This window comes from Onychomys torridus, chromosome 6 (genome assembly GCF_903995425.1).
Source record: "Onychomys torridus chromosome 6, mOncTor1.1, whole genome shotgun sequence".
NCBI classification, from domain to species: Eukaryota; Metazoa; Chordata; class Mammalia; order Rodentia; family Cricetidae; genus Onychomys; species Onychomys torridus.
The window spans coordinates 33,542,224-33,562,375 of NC_050448.1; the positions used below are offsets into that span (position 1 = coordinate 33,542,224).

The 20,152-nt window shown below is 41.2% G+C and overlaps 1 protein-coding gene across 7 annotated transcripts in view; it reads left to right on the top strand.

Moving 5' to 3' along the window:
- The window catches only part of Trpc4 (transient receptor potential cation channel subfamily C member 4), a 186,156-nt gene that overhangs the window by 117,881 nt on the left and 48,123 nt on the right, over nt 1-20,152 (top strand). For 5 of the 7 annotated variants that reach the window (XM_036191200.1, XM_036191198.1, XM_036191201.1 and 2 more), the window contains 2 exons: nt 6,016-6,352; nt 19,208-19,347. In XM_036191200.1, the coding sequence (XP_036047093.1) occupies nt 6,016-6,352; nt 19,208-19,347 (477 nt within the window). Of the gene's footprint in view, nt 1-6,015; nt 6,353-19,207; nt 19,348-20,152 lie in introns of those variants that run through there. The other 2 variants (XM_036191203.1, XM_036191204.1) reach the window with 2 other exon arrangements.

Here is a 20,152-nt window from a genome sequence, read left to right on the forward strand (position 1 = left end):
AACTTGTTGCCTTGAATTTCTGGTGACCATTTTACAATGGGCATCATTTCCCCAGCTTTCTGTACCTCCCTGTTTCAGAAGGTTTTATTAAGTTATCTATAACATCACCCATCTTCAATGTACAGTGAGTTCCCAGAAACGGACTTACTATTTTCGGGAGACTGTGATCTCTCTCACTCCCAATTACCTAGCTAGAGTCTGATGGACAATGCTGACTTTCATCACGTCAGGAAACAGCATGGGGAAATAGTGCTTTGATTAACGAAGCAAATAGATATAGTCAGTCACATGATCTGAATATGCTCAGGGAGACTAGAAGAATTGTCTTCATTGTGGACACAACTGTAACTGGGCAACAGACAGCCAGAGTTGAAGGTCACTGGCGACTTTGAAGGGATGTAAATGGATGATATAACAGAAAAGGGTTTTCAGCTATGGATGACTTGGTTCTTGGGAACTCTCCGTGTCCTGAGAGCCCTGAAATCCTGTTATCAACATTATAAAACATACTTTTGGAAAAAAAACAAAAAAGATGGGCAGGGGCACTCAAGTCAGGCAGAATGGTTACCTCTAGAATATACATGTTTTGCTCTTTTTGAGAATATGGCTGCCGTGTAAATTTTGGGTATGAGTTTTTAAGCTAGAAAAAAATACAATGCAAAGCTGAAAATATGAAGGAAGAGTAAATACTAAATAAATCATATCGGGCCAGAACATCCATTATGTTGCACTCATTGTCTGGATCCTTCCAGTTTGCTTTATCTGTAGCTAATGTTTCAATTCCTGCCTACTCAGTGCTGATTGCTCAGTTAATTTAAATATTTCTTTTAAATATACTCTTTAATTTTATTCTTTCTCATCATTTTCCTTTATGTTTTGGAATTTTAGTATTTTGTGTGTTTTTCAATTCATTCAGTTTGGATCACAATTTATTTATAAAAACAAGATTAGATTCAGTCATTTTCACAGTGTCCTCAGTGATTAGAATCCCATGGCTCGGCTGTTCTGTAAATACTTAAAGGATCAGGCTTTAGAAATGTCTTCAAGGTTGAGTACAAATGATGAGGAATTTAGAAATAATTGTCAATGCCTCTTTTGTCAATGTGTGGGACCGGTGTAAATCTGAATGTTTATGACGTTTATTTGTGAGTGTCCATGCAATGGCTGGAAATTCTCTTCCTGTCGGGGTTGGCTAGAGGCTGAAGTGCGGACCTGTGGTGAGATTCCCTTCACCCAGGCTGGGAGTGTGCAGAGGGTGGTGGTTCCTGTGACAGGTTCTGCTGCAGGAAGACAAACGGAGGAGCCTAGGCTGCAGGCCCCCAACTTCCTATGAACAACACTGCTATGTCCCACCAGGGCTCAGAGGGAGGGTCCGTTCTCTGGAAGAGTCCTTCAGAAGGAGTTGGAGAAAGCTGAGCAAACTGACAGGAAGTAGGAAAAGAGAAGAAATGAGGGAGACAGGAAGTTAGGAAGAAGACAAAAGAGACAGGAAGAAAGTGTAAGACGAGATCATCTACTTTAGCAATTAAAAGTTTTGTAGTTGTTGTTGTTGTTTTATAAAAAAAAAAAAAAAAAAAATTCTGTAATCTTTTGGGTTCTGAGTTACCCCACTCAAGATGTTTTTTTCTAGTTCCTTCCATTTTACTTTCAAATTTCATAATTTCATTTTTCTTGACAGCTGAATAATATTCCATTGTGTAAATGTACCGCTTTTTAATTGTTCATTTTTTAGTTTATGGACATTCAAGCTGTTTCCAGTTTCTTTCCGACTATTGTGAACAGAGCAGCAGTGAACACTGATGAGCAAATTTCCTGTAATACAATGTAGAGCCCCGAACAAAAAAAAGACAACTATTATATGTTTTCTCTTACATGTGGACATTAGCATTCAGCTTTTGATAGGTGTGCTACAATCCAAATATCCACAGAGGTTGGGTACCTAGTGAAGGATGAGAGGGGAGTAAAGCGTCACCCAGAAATACAAAATAGAATTGAGTGTTATGGAGAGATGAAGGGAGAGTAGACCAGGAGGACTGAGCAGGGTCAGGACAGGGTAAAGGGGGGAATGTGGAGAGACAGCTAAGGCCTTTTGAAGAGCCATGTGGAAACTACTGCTGTTGAAGCTTCCTAAGTTATATGTCTATGCAAAAGGGTTATAAATGGAGTCACACACATGTAGGCATACACATAAAATAAAAAGTAAATCTCAAGTGAACACTATAGCTTGAATTAGGGCCCATGTGTTTAAGGCCTGGCTCCTAGCTTGTTTCTGTTGGAAGGAGATCCTCATGGTATCAGTGAGGTGTCCCCATTCAATACCTCAGGGGTAACAAAAGGGATGATGGAACATTCATTCTCTCCCACCATGACATATGACCTTTCCATCAACCAAAGATGGTCTGACAACTCTAAAGTTGTGAGTGCCAAAGTAAGTGTGGAGTCTCTTACCCTATCATGAAACTTAGATCAGGAGAGGGAGCGTCGTGAGTCCTCATCTTCATTTAGACTGTGTTGACCCATCTCTATACCTTTCATTCACTTTTCCTGAGTGTATGAAATGTGTTAATCTCTGCTTACACTCTTGATTGGTCTGTTCATATGTGGAGACTGATGAGATCATAGACATTTATAGACCCGGTTTTTCCATCTTTAATGGATGTTTGTCCCATTAAAATGTTTTAAGCAGGCTGGAGAGAGAGCTCAGTAGTTAAGAGAACTTTTTGTGCTTACAGAGGACCCAGCATCCACATTGTGTGGTTCAAAGCCATCAGTAACTTCAGTTCTAGGGGATCTAATGCCCTCTTCTGGCCTGTGTGGTCACCAAACATACACATGGTGCACATACATACACACAAGCAAAACATACATAAATAAAATGAACAAATCTTTTAAAAAATTGTAAGCACAAAGAATCTTTTAGCCTGTGTTAATTCTAATTCTTCAAGAATATTATGTCATGGGAAATTAAATAAATGTTACACTGTTTGTAAATGTGGAGCAAATGGAGCTCTAGAAGGAACAGAGCTTCTTAAGGGTCCATCGTGAGCTTGGTGAGAACTCTGCCTTAACTTTTGAAAGCCTGCCTTTGGTCAGAAAAAAAAAAAGCTTGATTCTTTGATACAGATTTAAACATTGCTTTCTACAGCACCTTAAAGGCAATTAAATCACTCACAATAAAAACAGAATGCCCTCCTCACCCCCCGCCTGAAGGCTCTTTTTGTCTGTATTTACTTATCACATGATCATAAAAATTGGATTTGTTTCATGTCGCTCTGCCCACTATATGTTTGGATTAGTAAGTGTGGAGGACAAGAAGATAAATTGTCATTTATCTAATCAACATGGCCCAACACCTCAGATGCTGAATTGCTCTTCGTTTTAATTAAATGTATTTATTTTACATTATGAACGCAGTCCCCCCCACTCCCGTTTCCCTCCCTCCACCTTCCCTCTGTGCATCCCCACAATCCACTCCTCCTCCATTTCTCTTCAGAAAAGGGGAGGCCTCCCATGGATATCAACAAAACATGGCATATCAAGTTGCAGTAAGACTAAGCCCCTCCCCATGTGTTAAGGCTGGGCAAGGTGACCCAGTATGAGGAGTAGTGTCCCAGGCTCCAGCAAAAGAGTTAGAGGCAGCCTCTGCTCCCATTGTTAGGAGTCCCACAAGAGGACCAAGCTACACAACTGTCATATACATGCAGAGGGCCCAGATCAGTCCCATGCAGGTTCCCTAGCTGTCAGTTCAGCCCCTGTGAGCTCCTATGAGCCCAGGTTAGTTGATTCTGTGAGTTTTCTTGTGATGTCTTACAATCCTTCTTCCCTCTCTTCATCAGGATTTCCCAAGCTCAGCCTAGTGTTCTTTTTGTTCTTGGGAAAGCATTTTTCTGGTCACCCAGGGATCGTTTGCTTGCACACTGTCAAAAAAGAGGCAGTCTTACCTACAGGATTTTCATATGGCTGAGAGCAGAAGAAACGTGAGGACTGTGGGGAAGGGTGAAAAGAATTACGAAAAGACAGTGTCCAGTCTGCATGTAGAGAAAGCCATCTTGTGATGCCAACAGAGTCCTTCTTCAGGTCATTAATGTCCGTCTCACTTAGCACCACACTGACATTTCTTAAATACACCTTACACTTCACCACCAGTGTAGGCCGTTGCCCGCTGCCATGTCTTGTTGTGGACAGCTTTCTTCTCTCTGGAAGGAATCCCTGACCACTGCACCCAGAAGACTTCACATCCTCTCCATTCGTGTGATGCTGAGGTGTCAGTCACAGTGAAGAAACTTGTGATAGGAAACCTGAAATTTGTGTTTAAGCACTTCCTCTTGGTCTGAATTGTGTAATGACAGAGACTTCTTACAGCACTTCTGCCCCCCTCATTTAAAAGGAGAAAGCAGCATCTGTGCTATATCCTAAGCTTGTCACTGGGGTAAAATGTTTGCAAAATAGCTTGCATGTGATAGCCAGTGTATTCATAATGTGCTTGGTGATTTCCTACTAAATTCAGCTATCATGACTTTCATTGTCTTGTTTATAATATTTTATGTTTATTTGCCTATTAACTGAACCCAATTGAATACATATTTGCTTTTATGATAACAAAATCCATACATGTTTATGACAGAAATTCTAAATAAAGAAGAAAAATTAAAACCATGGGTAAGTCATGATAAATAACTAAACCAAGAAGTTATGATGTTAACAAACAAATGAATTTCATGTCCTATGTATATAGGTACAGGGTAACTGAGTGTCATCCCCTGTACTCCGAATACCCAGTAGTCTGTGGCTTGCCCAGTTCATCCTCTTCAGCACCAAGGCTAAGGGGTCAAGGTCAAATTCTCTCCATGTGGCACTGAACTGGAGAGACTTGTCACTTTAAGACCCCTTTCTCCTGAGGGTGCTGGGGAAACCCACTTAGTGACCTATCTAGGAAGTGTGGCTGACCCACTCCCACCCCCAAAAGTCCCCTCCAATTAGTGGGAGGGGACAGAGCGATGTCCCAAGCAGAACAGGATATGGGTTACAGAAGTTTCCCAGCCAGGAACACTTTGGTCCAGAGTTGCCCAGAATGGAATCTGGCAGCCAGGATTCCAGGGTGTCCAGGGCTGCCAGAGAAACCCTGACTCACACAACAACAACAAGACATTGCATCTCATCCCGGGAGTTTCCTTAACTATCTGGCATATCCTATGTCTGCTGAATAGCTGTGCGTGCGTGCGTGCGTGCGTGTGTGTGTGTGTGTGTGTGTGTGTGTGTGTGTGTGAATGTGACACAAACCTAGACACACCTGGGAAGAAGGAATGCCAAGTGGAGAGTTGCCTCCATCAGGTTGTGTTGTGGGAATGTCTGTGGGGGCATTTTCTAAATTGCTAACTGACGGTGGAGGACCCATTCTGCTATGAGAACCATCTCTGGGCAGGGGGCCCTGGACTTTGTTAGGAAGATAGATGAGCAAGCCAATAAATGGCGTTCCTCCATGGCCTCCACTTGAGTTACTGCCTCCAGGTTCCTGCCTTGACTTCCTTGCATAATGGACTCTAACCTGTAAGCTAAATAAATCATTTCCTCCCCAAATTGCTTTTGTGGTCAGTGTTTTATCATAGCAACAGAGAATAAAACTAGAACACTGTGTTATTCTTATGCCTTCCCTCTGACTCCACTTCAGGTGCCGGTACCCTGTTTTGACTTCGTTTAAGTCCACATGCAGCACTGAGTCTTGCGTGAAATAGGTGTTCCTTATGCAGTATTTCTCAGAATGACTTGGTGTTTGATTATTTTACTCTAGTGTCAGGTGAACTACAGCTTGTGTTCTTTGAATTCTAATATTGCGTTCCCAAAGACTATATATGGTTCATTTAAATTTTATTTTAATATGAAATAAGGAAAACATTAAAAGTTGTCATTTTACTAACACTGTATGTTCAAGGATAAAGCTGACTCTTGGGTTCTTCCTGCTGAGCTGCGGTCATTCCATATAACAGGGACTTAATTTTCGTTGTCCTTTCTTCCTAGTTTGTTGCCCAGCCCAACTGCCAGCAGCTGCTCGCATCCCGCTGGTACGATGAATTCCCAGGCTGGAGGAGAAGACACTGGGCGGTGAAGATGGTGACGTGTTTCATTATAGGACTGCTTTTCCCCGTCTTCTCCGTGTGCTACCTGATAGCTCCCAAAAGCCCACTTGGCCTGTTCATCAGAAAGCCATTCATCAAGTTTATCTGCCACACAGCCTCCTATCTGACTTTTTTGTTCCTGCTGCTGCTAGCCTCTCAGCACATCGACAGGTCAGACTTGAACAGACAAGGTCCACCACCAACCATCGTGGAGTGGATGATATTACCGTGGGTCCTGGGTAAATGTGTTACCTTAGAAAATATAATACCAAACGTGTTTCTGCCGTGGAGTTCTGTTGCCTAGAAAGAACATTCACTAATGTTTGGGGCTGAGGGAGATTACACGGAGGCTCTGACTGTGGTAGCTCGAACCCTCAAAACCAAATGGATGTCTTGCCAGCTGTGGTGGGCTTGCTCCCAGAGGCAGCCCAGGAAAGGCAATCTCAGGTTATAAGATTACAGGTGGTGATGACTCCATGTCCCACAAATGACTCAGAGTTTGTGCCTGGCTTGTCTTTTGAATCTTCTTGGCGTGTTCATTGGCCACACATAATCTCTTATTTTTCCCCTGTGCTGCCATCTTAAGCCAGGGCCTTTACAGGGGTAAGCAAATGGTCTGCCACTGACTGAGCTGCATCCCCAGCCCCAATTTTCTTGTATGCATTCCATAAGATAAGTATGTGTCTCTCTAAAGAACTGATTTATACATATATATGTATATATACATATATATGCACACATAATGTTTTAAAAACTTTAACTACTTTTTTATCTTTGAAAATTCTGTAGTTAGAAAATTAGGATATTGAACAACAGAAAATTTTCATCCTCCATGTTACCAAAGACAGACAATTATTTTAGAACTGCTACAAATCAGAGTAGAAACCTCATTTATTACTATTAGAAACTGTGTTTTCCTTCCTTTCTTCCTGTTGCTGTAGTCATGCTTAGAATTTGTATTTTAATTATCCTTTTCTAGAAGTATCCTACTGTGGTTTCTGGAGAAATCACATTCTTCAGCTTACCTCTTTGATTGAAATCCCGGTAGTATCAGACCCAGCTTGTTAGGAAACATGATATACTTTACAACTCATGATCTTGGGAGATCTGCTTGGGTTAACTTCAAAACTGTGAGGAGACTCAAGTGAGGAACCAGTCAGGAGAAAGAAGACTCACCTTCAGTCCTAAAACTTACCATCAGTCTCAATAGTAGCTAAAAAAAAAAAAAAAAAGTATATTGACCTGAGATTGGCTGTTTTACATTTTACTACTTTTTTATAAATACCATCCCAAGTGAACCGTAGAGTCAGTTTTAACTAATCTGATGTTTGTACACTATGTACTTATTGAGGTTAAAAGGAAAGCTTAGATCTGTAAGTCTTCAAAAAATCATTACAGCATTAGAGTTGATAGTAAGATGAAATTATTGCTCTCCACCAAATTATCTCACACAAGGGACATAGTTTACATTAATCTTCTTCATAAAAAACTTTCTAGAATAATTCTTAGCAAAACACTTAAGAGGTCCTATCTAAGTATTCATAACTCACATTGCATATCTGGAAATCCTGACATCCCATATGGATTGCACACCCTTTTTTAGGAAAATGTTACAAATGCAGTGTTGTGAGCCTCCATAGTATATCTAGCCTTTGTGCAATCAATGAGTGTACATTGAATACCTTCAAAGAGTCAAAGGGTGTTTCTATTGCGTAGTGAGCTAATGGCACTTGGCCAGATGCAGGTTAAATTTCACTGGAAGGAATGAGTAATGAATTAATGCTCAGAACTGCAAAAAATGGTAAATATTATAAAAATAGAAACATATAACTTTGAATAACATTTGTGGTTAAAACTGCATTTGACTGCCTGCTATATGGTAAATTAGTAGCAGAATATTCCTTGACATGTGGATGAAACAGATGGTATCTGAGCCACAGCTCAGTGGTTAATGTATGGACTTAAGTGTATTATAATTCCAGCAGTCTGAGGTATCTGCCAGAGGCAACCTTTTCAGGATGATATGACCACAGGAGGCTAATTGATTTGGGAGCTTTTAGAGTGCAAAAATATTTCCTAGAATTAAAAACCTGTATGTGAATGATTATCTCACTTCAGCAATAGGGCATGTGATAAATGGTGTCTATGTATCGGGTAGATCTCTCAAAATAGTTATACTGTTGTTGAATCCTGAGAGCCAAATCTGGTGGTAGTGGTGCATACCTTTAATCCCAGCACTTGGGAGGCAGAGGCAGGTGGATCTCTGTGAGTTCGAGGCTAGCCTGGGCTACAGGGTGAGTTTCAGGACAGGCTCCAAAGCTACACAGAGAAACCCTGTTTTTGAAAAGCAAAAAAAAAAAAAAAAAAAGAATCATGAGAGCCACACCATTAAGACTGAAGTACTCTAGAGGATCCAGGTTTATAAGGGTTGTGAGCTGTGACTGGGATACTTCTGTGGAGAGGCTGCCGCTATGGAACTTCAAACATAAGCAGTCACAAACCCTCCAGGATTTCAGTGCCTTCACCAATAAAGGGAAAGGATTTTCATTGGATGACATTTAACACACCTTTGAATCTACTGAGCTGCCCTGATCAGGGAGAGAAAATTGCCATTTTCACACAGGGGCGGGAGACAGCATTGGGGTCGGGTGCTTAGACCCTTCTACAAACATGTGATGTAGATTAAAAGGGCGTGGTCCGGTTTGAAGGCTGTATCAGTGAATCCTCTATATTTTCTTGCCCAAGGCTGATAGCTGATGAAGTAGGACATCTTTAGTTCCATTTCCTTACCCCAACATTCCCTAGTTCATGCATTGTAAGGGTCTAGATTTATAATAACAAGGTGGAAGGACTTGAGGCTGGAGAGAGGGCTCAGTGGTCAAGAGCACTGGCTACTCCTGCAGAGGACCAGGTTCAGTTACCAGCATCGCCATGGCAGCTCACAACCATCTGTAACTCCCGTCCCACCATCTTCTGGCTTCCAAAGGCACTACATGCATATGGTGCGCATATACACATGCAGGCAAATACTGCATATGAAAATAAAATTAAGGAAAAGAAAAAAATTCCTTGGGATGCTAGTTTTCAGACCTTCCAAAAGCCAGTTTGGGATTTTCCTCAAGATCCATTATAACAGGTAAATATATGCTATACTTTTTTATAGTGCATCGAAGTAAATATATATACATGTACATATGCATATATACTTATATAATCAACTTAGCAAAAATCTGTGACAATTTTTGTCATAAAAATTTACAACAATAACATTTTGTTATAAAAGTAGCTCTTCAGGAAAAGTGGTCAGATATTAAATAACGCTTTGCTCCTGAGAGGGAATGAAACACGGCTGTGCAGTGATTGGCATTAAGTCATGCCTATGAATAGGCCACAGTCAAACAGCATGTAAATCGATGCACTGTGAACATGATGAGAAGGGTGAACTGAGGAGATGATGGAGCAGAGACAGGAATCTCAGCCCTGCTAAAAATAGAGCCTGGTGCATTGCAAGCCGCAAAGCAAGACATGCTCACAATATCCACGTTACCCAGCTTGCCTGCCTCGCAGGCTTCTTTCGTATTTTTTTCTGTAGCCGCATTGGTTTCTCATTTCCACCATTTGCTGTATAATTTACAGCTTAAAGTGTTGATATTAACAAGTCTGAACATTTTCAACTGAGTCTGCCAAATAGGCAATGTGGAATTAATAATGTTGATCTTATCATCTTAACACTCACAGGAGCCAACAATCTATCTTATTGTGACCATTATGTGTGTGTGTGTGTGTGTGTGTGTGTGTGTGTGTGTATTTACATAATTTTTATTCTTGTGATCATTTTCATTTTCCAACTTTTGGTGCTAGGGAGTGAACCCAGAGTCTCTTTCAGACTAAGCATGTGCTCTACCACTGAGCTATACCTCAACAATCCATTTCTCAAATAGTCACTAAGATCATATGTCCTCAATGACTCATGATTTCAGCCTTACTTCTAAAGCACCTGGGACCTCAATCAGCTCCAGTTGGTGTTCCAATTACAAGAAGCTAGCCTTTAGCTTTCTTCCACTCTTCCCCCTTGGCACAATTCTCAAGTAAGATCAACAGACTATCTGCAGTCATGTACAGATCCAAACCTACTGGCCTAACAGCCATTTGATATTTTAAAGGACTGTTGTAATATTAAAAAAAAAAAAAGACAACCATTACAGTATGACACATTTCCCTCTCATCTTTCCTATTTATCTGTGTGTGCTGGTGGGCTGTCTAAAAGCTATTTTTATATAGTTATGCACAGTAAACTATCAAGACATACAATATTTAGGAATATTCAAATTGTTGTCTGTGCACTGACTCTCTCACAGTAACTGAATTCTTTACTGGGGAAAAAATGAACTCTGTCAGGCTGTGGCAGTGTACGTCCAATTTAACACTCAAAGACAAATCTACAGGCCTCCTGAGAATGTTGGTGTGTAGTGTAGATGAGAAGAGGGGAGCATATGGGAAAAGCAAGCTATACACCCAACATGAAAAGGCCAAAGAGTTGGACGGGTGCTTGAATTAGTTTTCCTTGGTTTGAAATTACAATAATAGCAATTGTTGCCTAACAGTATTAGAAGCTAAAGAGACAGAACAATGGAAATGCCCATTCTCCTGTGGATGTCACGGTAACTCTGCTCCATCATGCCACAGTGAATGATGGGAATATCTCATTTCACAGGAAGGAGACAGGCTTTGAGAAGCTAGAGTCCTTGTCCAAAATCAAGGGGCCAACAGGTGCATGTTTGTATAACAAATCCCAGAGCTTCCAAGCAAAGAGCCTTGGTCCTCTATGAGACACTGAGCCCAGGAATGGAAGACACAGGATTACAGGGAGCAAGAGCTTCTGGAACACCAAGCCTCCTCACATGCACACTGTTTCCTGCGTCTCCTCCACCTTGACAGGGGTTCAGCGTGACCGAGCAGTGTATGCAATTCATTAGAGGTGTAACACATTCCAGGATGCACTTTGGTTGTGACAAGGTCGAATATCACATGTGTACACAATAAATCCTTTGTATCACCCCACCACACTGCTGCTGCACCCCCTCCCCTTTCCACTGGTCTAGAACAGTCTGTGTGGCTCTCTAGTGCTGGAATAAGCAATGTCTTGGAGGCATGAAGGAAGGGAGGGATGGAGGAGGGATGTAAGAGAAGAAAGGAAGGAGAAAGAGTGGTTGAAGGGAGGAAAGAAAATGAGAGCAAGGAGAGGAGGAAGAGATAGAGGGAGGGAAGGAGGGACGGAGGGAGGGGGAAGGAGGGAGAGGGAGGGAGAGAGGGAAGTACACATTTCCTTTCTAGTTTCAAAGAATCACTTTCTGGGTTCCCTTGATTCTGAGAACATTATTAATATTTAAACTTCTGTTGAGAGCGATGCATTTGTAAAAGGTGTTTCAGTCAATTGTTTTTTAAAAGTGCTGAGAGTATATCTTCAGTGGAACATGGTAATCTTCATAGTGAAAAACTGAATTAGCTCATTTAAAAATTGTGCGTTGTGCGACTTCTACCAGTCATGTCGGGTGCCTGCAGCAAAGAAGCTTCTGTCTTCCCATCAGTCTCAATATTCTGCTGTGGTTTTCATGGGCGTGTTTAAATTAAAGAAGATCCTATAGAAAAGGCTACCACATTACTCAAACTTCCTAACTGATAATTAAATAATTATACTTAGGTATGAACATTCTAACTTCCATCTGACATGGCATTCCTTTAAACTAACCTGAAGACACAGCCTTCCTTCATTTTGTCTTCCCACTCTGTTTCCCTAAAATAGTGATGTCAGAACCACAGTGACTTAGGGTTTTCAAATGTCTTCAAATGCGGGGTAATTATTGCCATTTGCATCATGTCATTCTCGCTGGTCTGCTGACTACAGTCAGAACCCCTGGGGATTATTTTGAGAAAATTGAGATTTTGTGTTATCATCTTGCTTAGTTGATTCAGACATTGCAGAGGTACTTAAACACACTCAAGACTGAGAAACAATTACGGAAGAAAATTTTCATATAGATTCAGTTCTCATATGACAGTTATGAGAAACTCTATTCCTTAGACTCTAGATGCAAATTAGTTTTACTTTCTCCAGCCAGTCTATTCAGCCCCCTCTAAATTAGAGAACTTTTTTCTGTTTTTGAATGAGACGGCTCATAGATACTGATTTCCTGAAACCTTGAGTTATTATAATGTAAGAGCAGCTTATTTGATTGTAACATTTGGAACTAATTCTTTGAGAATTCCATACAGTGTATTTTCATCATATTCATCCCCATTTCTCTCGCAACTCACCCCCACCTTCCCCCAGATCCATCCCCACCTCTCCCCCTAACTTTGTGTCTTTTTTAAAATAACTCATCAAGTCCTATTTGTGTTGGCCATGAACTCCTGGGCATGAGTCCATCCACTGGGGGGGGTGATTAACTCTCCCTCCCCCCAGAAGCCATCAAGTATCCATAGATCCTTAGTTATGGGATCAAGCCATCAACTATCCATAGATCCCTAGTTAGGGGACAGGGCCTCTTTCTCTTTTCTCCTCCACGCTAAAATGTTGATGGGCTTGATCATGTGCAAGTCTTGTGTGGTCAGCCACAGCTGCTGTAAGTTCCTGAGCACAGAAGCCCTGTCAGGTCCAGACAACACTGTTTTCTCTGCCTATTATGATCTCTCCTCCCCTCTTCCATTGTGGTCCCGAGCCTTGGGGCGGGTGGAGGTAGAGAGGTCCCATTTGAGGCAGACAGCCTCACCGCCATTCTCTGCTCTTTGACCTGCTGTGGAGTGGGCCTTAAATCCAATCAGCAAAGGACGGGTCTATTTTAAAAACTTTAAACTTATAACCACTTTAGAGACTTTCTCTTCTCAATGTCAGACTGGTTATGTCTTGAAGGACCTGGATGTGTTCATCTACATGTGACTCATGCTTCAACACCAACCTCAGGGTACACAGATCTCTATTCTCTCTCCATTCCCATTGTCTTAGGGAGACAGATGGAAGCAGAAACTAAGTCTTCATTAACCTGCTGGTGCCCCAGCCACACCTCTTCCTGAGTGTCCTGCTGAGTGGGAATCACTGACGACCTGTGCCAGGAATGAAAGTGCTGACCTTCTAGGGAAGGATTGTGCTCTCTAGATAGCCCTGTTGTGCCTACACACTGCAAGGTTCTCAGGATCGGATTCAGCGCTGTGTGACTTCTTTCAGACCCTCAATCCCTGCACCCTGCTGTCAGTCTGTACGGTCTTCGGTGGCCCCTCAAGTCTCTCTTGAGTTTGGCAAGAAGAGTCGCACTCAGCTTTTCCTTGCATTGTGCAGGACTTAACAAGAGGACTGCCAGCCCAGACACATGGAACAGTAAGAGTTCAGGCTGCCACCAGCTGCACCACTGACATCCTGAATAGTTTTCCCTTTTCCATGATGTACTGGACAACAGAGAGATACACCAGTTAAATGTCAAGAAGATGCCCCAGCAGGGAGTGTGGAGTGCTAGTTGCTCTTTGCTGTATAATCCTCAGGCTCGGGGATTTTCTTGGATCCCCTCACTTGAACTAAGGAAGTATGAAAGGCTAATCAGCCTTGTGTCTCTCTGGTATTTATTCTCTTGTTGCACAAAAACTGCACTGTCAGTACAATGTGGCATTCGTGCCACCCCCTTTCCAGTGTTTTCTCTTTGTGGACTATGGCAATGGAGGGGGCAAGTGAGGGATAGCAGAAAGTATCCTAAAATCTTTCAGTAACCTACTAAAAGAAGGTTTATCTATAGTGTATATATCTGCAAGCTGCCTTCAGGAAGCGGATTCTGTAGGCTTTTGTCTTCCTCTTGATTAAGGTTTTAAATATATGCTGAGACCCTAGGAGCTGCCCTTAATTCAATGTCTCTTGGAGGTCCAGTATCATGTCAATTCCCATTACATAAAATAATTTCCAGTAATACAATTATTTTTGACAGAGACAGACATCTGAGCCCAGAGATACATTCTAGTCCCTGATTTGCAAAGCAAAGGAAAATTCCACTAGTGAGGAATTCTTTGTATTCTTTTTATCTTTGTTGATTTGATGTCTCACCAGGGGACTCTGTCTTCAATAATGGGGCCTCAGAGGACAGAGTCCAGCAACTTTGGGCCTTGAGCAATAGGCCCTTGGGGGTTACTTTGGTGAAAAGGTTTCTCACTCTTTGTTCAGGGCTGTTGTTTTCTACCTGTGTGTGTACCCACAGCAAGAGAGGGCAAGGCCAAGGATCCCTTTCCCTCCTCTGTTCTCCCTGTTATACAGTTACGTCCCAGAGCTTATAATCTGTACTGTGGAATGTGAAATCCGAGACTACCTGCTTCCTGGAATCCTCATGGCCATGTTCAGGTTAGAGCTCTCAAGTGTCTCCAGTGAAAAACACCATAGGACAGCTTTAAAAACAAAAACAAAAACAAACAAACAAAAACATCCAGGGCAAGCCTCCAGAGCATTTTGAAAGGGAAGGAAGTTCTGTCTTGGGCTCCGATTCTCTTTCTATCCTGGGTCCATACTCTCAACTTCAAGGCCTGTAATAAGGTTTCTAGCACAGCTCTGAGAAATCATGTCATCTGTTTATAAACAGAGAGCGAGATGTTGAAATGTTCCATTCTGGGGACAGGACAAACACACTGTGACAGAAGTCCCCTGAAGCTTTGTTCTCTCCCGTTTTGTATTCAGTTTCCCTGAATAGTCAGCTCTCTGGATGCATCTCAGTTTGTACCAGCACCCTCTCATTTTTCTAATGGCTTGTTTATTCGGAAATGTGGTGACTCTTGCCAGAAGAGATAAAACTTGGCATTTCACTAGCATGATTACAGCAGCCTAAAAACCAACAGCCATCAAGCAGGTATGAGGACATTGTGAGATGATGCTCTGACCAGGGCGTAGACTAAGGAAAAGATTCTAGGGCTGGAGAGATATTCCAGAGGACACAGGTTCAGTTCCCAAAACCCACATGGTGGCTCACAACCATCTGTAGCTCCAGTTCCAGGGGATCTGATGCCTTCTTCTGGCCTCTGTGGGGACTGTGTCCTCATACTGCTCCTATATACATAAAGACAGTTAAAACAGTCATACAAATAAAAAAATGAATACGGCTTTTAAAAATAAGTCTTTTAAAAGTATTTCAGCTCATTAACTAACAAGTGTAAATTGATAATGTTATCTATAGCTGAAGTTATGTTATAGTGCTGGTGCAAGTTCTTAAAGGCTGCTGCTGTTAGATCCAGTTTTATCTGGATCTTTTTTCCCCTCTGTTTTGTCAGATGTGGGGTAAGAGGCTGGGTGGTCAGGAAGGTCATGTGAAATCCATCTCCATGGATTCCACAAAAGTCTTTCAAGTTTCAGAACTGTTAGTTTTAGGAAACCTTGGGTAGCATCCAATACTAATTTCCAATTGAAGTTTCCCTTCCTTGAACCCTAAAGAACTCCCAAGTTAAAATATGCTTCTCTCAGACCTTGTCAAGGGCTTTCTCTGCCCTCCAGTGCATCGGTGTTCTGATTGCTTTGCAGGTACTCTTAAGATCTGTAACATTTGATAATACACATAAATTTGAGATGACTGAATCAGAAGTACATGAAGAAAGGATGAACTAGTGCTGTTCTCTAGGGAGGTACGTAGACTGGGTTTCCATACCTTGCCAAAACTATTTCTGAGGATGCACAGTGAAAGGCATTCTAGACTCCAGGTTGGAAGGTCTACCTCCCTAAGTCTAGAGCAACATAACTGCCAGAGAATCCTGCACAGTTGTCAGGAAGCTATCTGTCCATCCTTTACCAGTCAAATATCAGATTTATACAGTTGGAGCAGGTTGCTCAAGTCCTTGTCTATTTGTAGATGTCAGATCTTAATCTCGTGTCAGATATTTTAATAGTAAAACGTTGCTTGGAAATCTTTTACAATTATGGTAGAATCTTGTAATCTAAAATCATATAATCCCAACCCTTTTTCCAGTTGTGACAGGGGAGGAGTTGGCTATTGCTATAAAGCTGATTCTTACAGTGCAGCCTGGCACCACCCTCATCTGACTGGCATAGTCTAGTTCCCATCTCTGTGTATTCTACTGAAGGCTGACAGGAAACATATCTGCTTTCATATGCATGTCTTCTGATCTCCGGGGCAAAATTTTATATAAAAAAATAAATAAAGGATATTGAAAGATCTGGACACTGCATTTGGAGATTCATATCCTAGGGTCCCCAGTAATTAGTAGCCCAGCAGTAGTCACACTGCCTCTTTGTGCTGTCATTTTCCATGTAAGCTGTGGTGATGGACTGCATCCCAAGAACCTGCCCAGAGTGTCAGGAATAAATACCTTCACCGTGCAAGAGGAAAGTGTCATTATGTGTGCCAAGTTTTTTTCCTTGTTATATGAGATAAATTCTAAGTTTCTCACCAGGTCTGAAATCCAGTGTGTGAATTGCATCTTTTTCAGTTCTGTGTTTCTCCTTTCTTCAGTAACAGTCCCAACCCTACATGACAGCTCAAGAGATCTATTCATGAAGAAGGTCTCAGAGGGTAATCTAGTTGGGATGTCATGCTAACACTGGGGGCAGAAGGACCCTGTTGCTCTAATCCAGAGTCACAATGGGGCCTCTGCATGAGCCCTCTGGGTGGAGAGGTCTGTGATGATGCCCTTCGTGCTATGGCATTCAGACTTTGCAGGTCATAGATGGGGTGGTTTCCTGTTCCCTGCCCAGTGATAGCATCCACTACACCGGGTGTTCTTATAAACCTGATGCTCAGGACTATGTCTTGCCTCTTCCTCAGGTTAAGCATTCTGCTCCTTATATGAGAGATGCTTGGACCAGGTCTGTCTTTCCCACACAAGTAACCATTGCATGCCCTGGCTCAAAATGTAATTTTCCTCTTGAATATGAGTGGGAGCAGTTGAGAAGAACACACAGGGGTGTCAGCTCCTACCTTCCACCTTATTTCTGAGGCAGGTCTCTCTTATTGTTTGTTGCCATGGGGCATCATACTCCAGAAAAGCTGACCTGTGATATTCTGAGCAATCGATCTCTGACTCTCATCTTGCCATGGGGTCTCTGGCATTACAGACAATCTACCCCTTCGCAGTATTTATGTGGATTACAGAGATGGAGCTCAGGTCGTCAGGCTTGCAAGACAAGCACTTCTTCCCCCTGAGCCATCTCCCTGGCCCCCTGTTCTTGTTCCTCATAGGGGACTGGAAGAGGGGCGTGCTCTTCTATGAACCTGACTCCTCTTCATTTCTTACATTTCTTGTGAAGATGTCACAAGTTATGGTATTTATAGTTAATCTGACTTTTTCTTGCATTTAGTAAAAACCAATTATAATCTTTTCAACTTCCTATGTTCTCAGCAGCTATCAAATTTGGTATTTTAGATGTGGCATTTCTGTCTATCATTGTTATTCAGGAGTCTCATTTATTTTGATGAATGTAGTTATAATAAATGAATTTATCTCTTTAAAATTTCATAGTGCAAGATCATTTGAAAGCTCTCATTAGGTTCTAAAAATAGTTATTAATTATTTTAATAAGATTATGGAGATAAAATAATGACCTATATAAATACTTTATAAATACTCTGGAGAATTACATAATGCAATATTTTCTGTTAGAAAAGGGAAGATAATTCATATTGGTACTGAAGTTATTGCTTAGCATGGTATGCCTATGGTACTTAGTAAATTGACATGAATGATGTAAACATCCCTTCTCTGAGATTGAAAGTAGACCTCTGAAAGCACCAGTTGCCTAAATAATCTAAGTAAGATACCTTGATCATTTTACTAAAGAAAAGCATTTGTTTTGTTTTTCCAGATAAACTATTTTCCTTCAACTTTTAAAGTCATTTGACTTTGGAGAAAAAATATAGTCTAAACCATGCTTACAAGAACATTCTATGACATTCCCATGAAAAAAGTGTAGTTACAGAGAAATTTAAAACTTGCACTTTTCAAAAGACTTTATTATTATTATTATTTCTTTACCTTGTGGATGGACATTTTGTGTGCATGTAAGTGCACCATGTGCCTGCAATTCCCTCAGAGGCCAGAAGGGGGCAGTGGATTCCCTGAGAACTGGAGAAAGATATTGGCAAGATTTTATGGGTATAGCTTCTGATTGCCTGGAGACACAGTCTCACAGCAAATGCCTTAATCCTCTGGATCTTACAATCTTTCTACACATCTTCTGTGATGTTCCCTGATGTGTCGGGTGTTTCGCAGATGTATTTGTTGGAATTGGGCTCCACAACTCTGAGTTTTGATTAGTTGTGGCTTTCTGTAATGGCTTCACTTGTTTCAAAGAAAAGTTTCCTTGATGAGGGCTGAGGGCTAAAATTATCAGTGGGTAAAAGGACAAATGAGCTAAACAAGGATGGCACCAGTGGTCATACCAGTGGACAGAGAAAGGCCCATGAGGCCCTACACCAACCATCACAGTCACCTAAGGAATGCTGAGAAAGGGAGACACAGTCCTCTCCAGGGAAGAGCTCTCCTATTGGTTGTCCACTACCAAATAGTCAGCGCTGCAAACACACGGACAAGTAACATTATATAGGTTGAGCAGGCTACACTTAGGAATTTATGTATACATATATACATATATTCATGTAACAATAATTAATGAATTATGAGGTTATGGATTTGAAAGAGCAAAGAGGGGTATATGGTAAAGTCTGGGCAGAGAAAAGAGAAGGGAGAAATTATGTGATTATATTATAATCTTAAACAGAAAAGAAAAACATGGCAAAAAATGGTCGTTGTGACCCCCCAGGTGGATCTTCTCACAAGAGCAGTAAGTGCTCTTCACAGCTGGTCTGTCTCTGCAGCCCCAAACATCACACTTTTAAAATGTAATATATCAAATGAACAAATTTGATGAATGGTGAGCTAAAAAAAAATCTTCAAGAGTTAGCTTAGTGTCCTCAGTCTTAAAAATTATTTGAGACCCACTATTATCCACAAAGAGTTACACTGTCTCTCATGGCTTCAATATCTGTGGTAACTCCAGGGCATATCTCTTTTTTTAGTGATGTGATTGAAAGTCACACTTACAGTGAACATCTTTGTAAATGCAGGTTTTATATGGGGAGAAATTAAACAGATGTGGGACGGTGGACTTCAGGATTACATCCATGACTGGTGGAACCTGATGGACTTTGTGATGAACTCCTTGTACTTGGCAACAATCTCCTTGAAGATCGTCGCGTTTGTGAAGGTAAATGCTCTTTACGTTGCTGATAATGCATTCACCTAATTCTTAAAGATGCATCTTCAGTTGCTATTAGTTTCAATAAGAGACCCTTTTATGTGGTGTTTATTAGCTTGTTATTTTATTTACAGGGCTGAAGTTCAGAAACAATGCATGTCCTCTAATTGCTATTATAAGCACTTCCAAGCTGCCATCTTTATCTTACCTTTCTGCTAAAATGACTGCCTCAAATGAAATACCCCTTCTAACTCCAGTTCTTTCTAATCCCAATGAGATTCTACTTCAAAAACCACTTAAATTTTGCTAATACAAATCGATTTTTATAAGATATAACAAGTAGATAAATCTTTATTAGCAAATCAAAATATTTGAAAGCATTGATAAGATTATTTCAACTTGATAATAGCTTGATGTGGTTGGAGCAAATTAGGAATTCCTGTCTGTCTGAAATCAGCTGCAGGATTTGTGCATCAGTCCTTCCCCAGCTACATAGTTTGCATAAAGCATTCAGTTCTGCCGTGACAGCCGAGGTCAGTTTTGTGCTTTGAGGGACCTATTTCAGACTCAGTGTTGTATTTTCCCTTTCACCATTTTCCTTTTTGTCTCTTCCTTTTTGCCTCCTTTAAAATATAATTTGTTACAAAATAATTAGTGAATTGGGTGGGTTTTTTTTTGGGGGGGGGGGGATTCTGATTGGTGCCACAGAAATAATGCACACAACTTATGATCCAAACTTTAAAAAATGCACACATGAAAGTTCTTACTTAATGTAGTTCTAAACAATGTTCTAATTCTCTGTGAACACTCATGT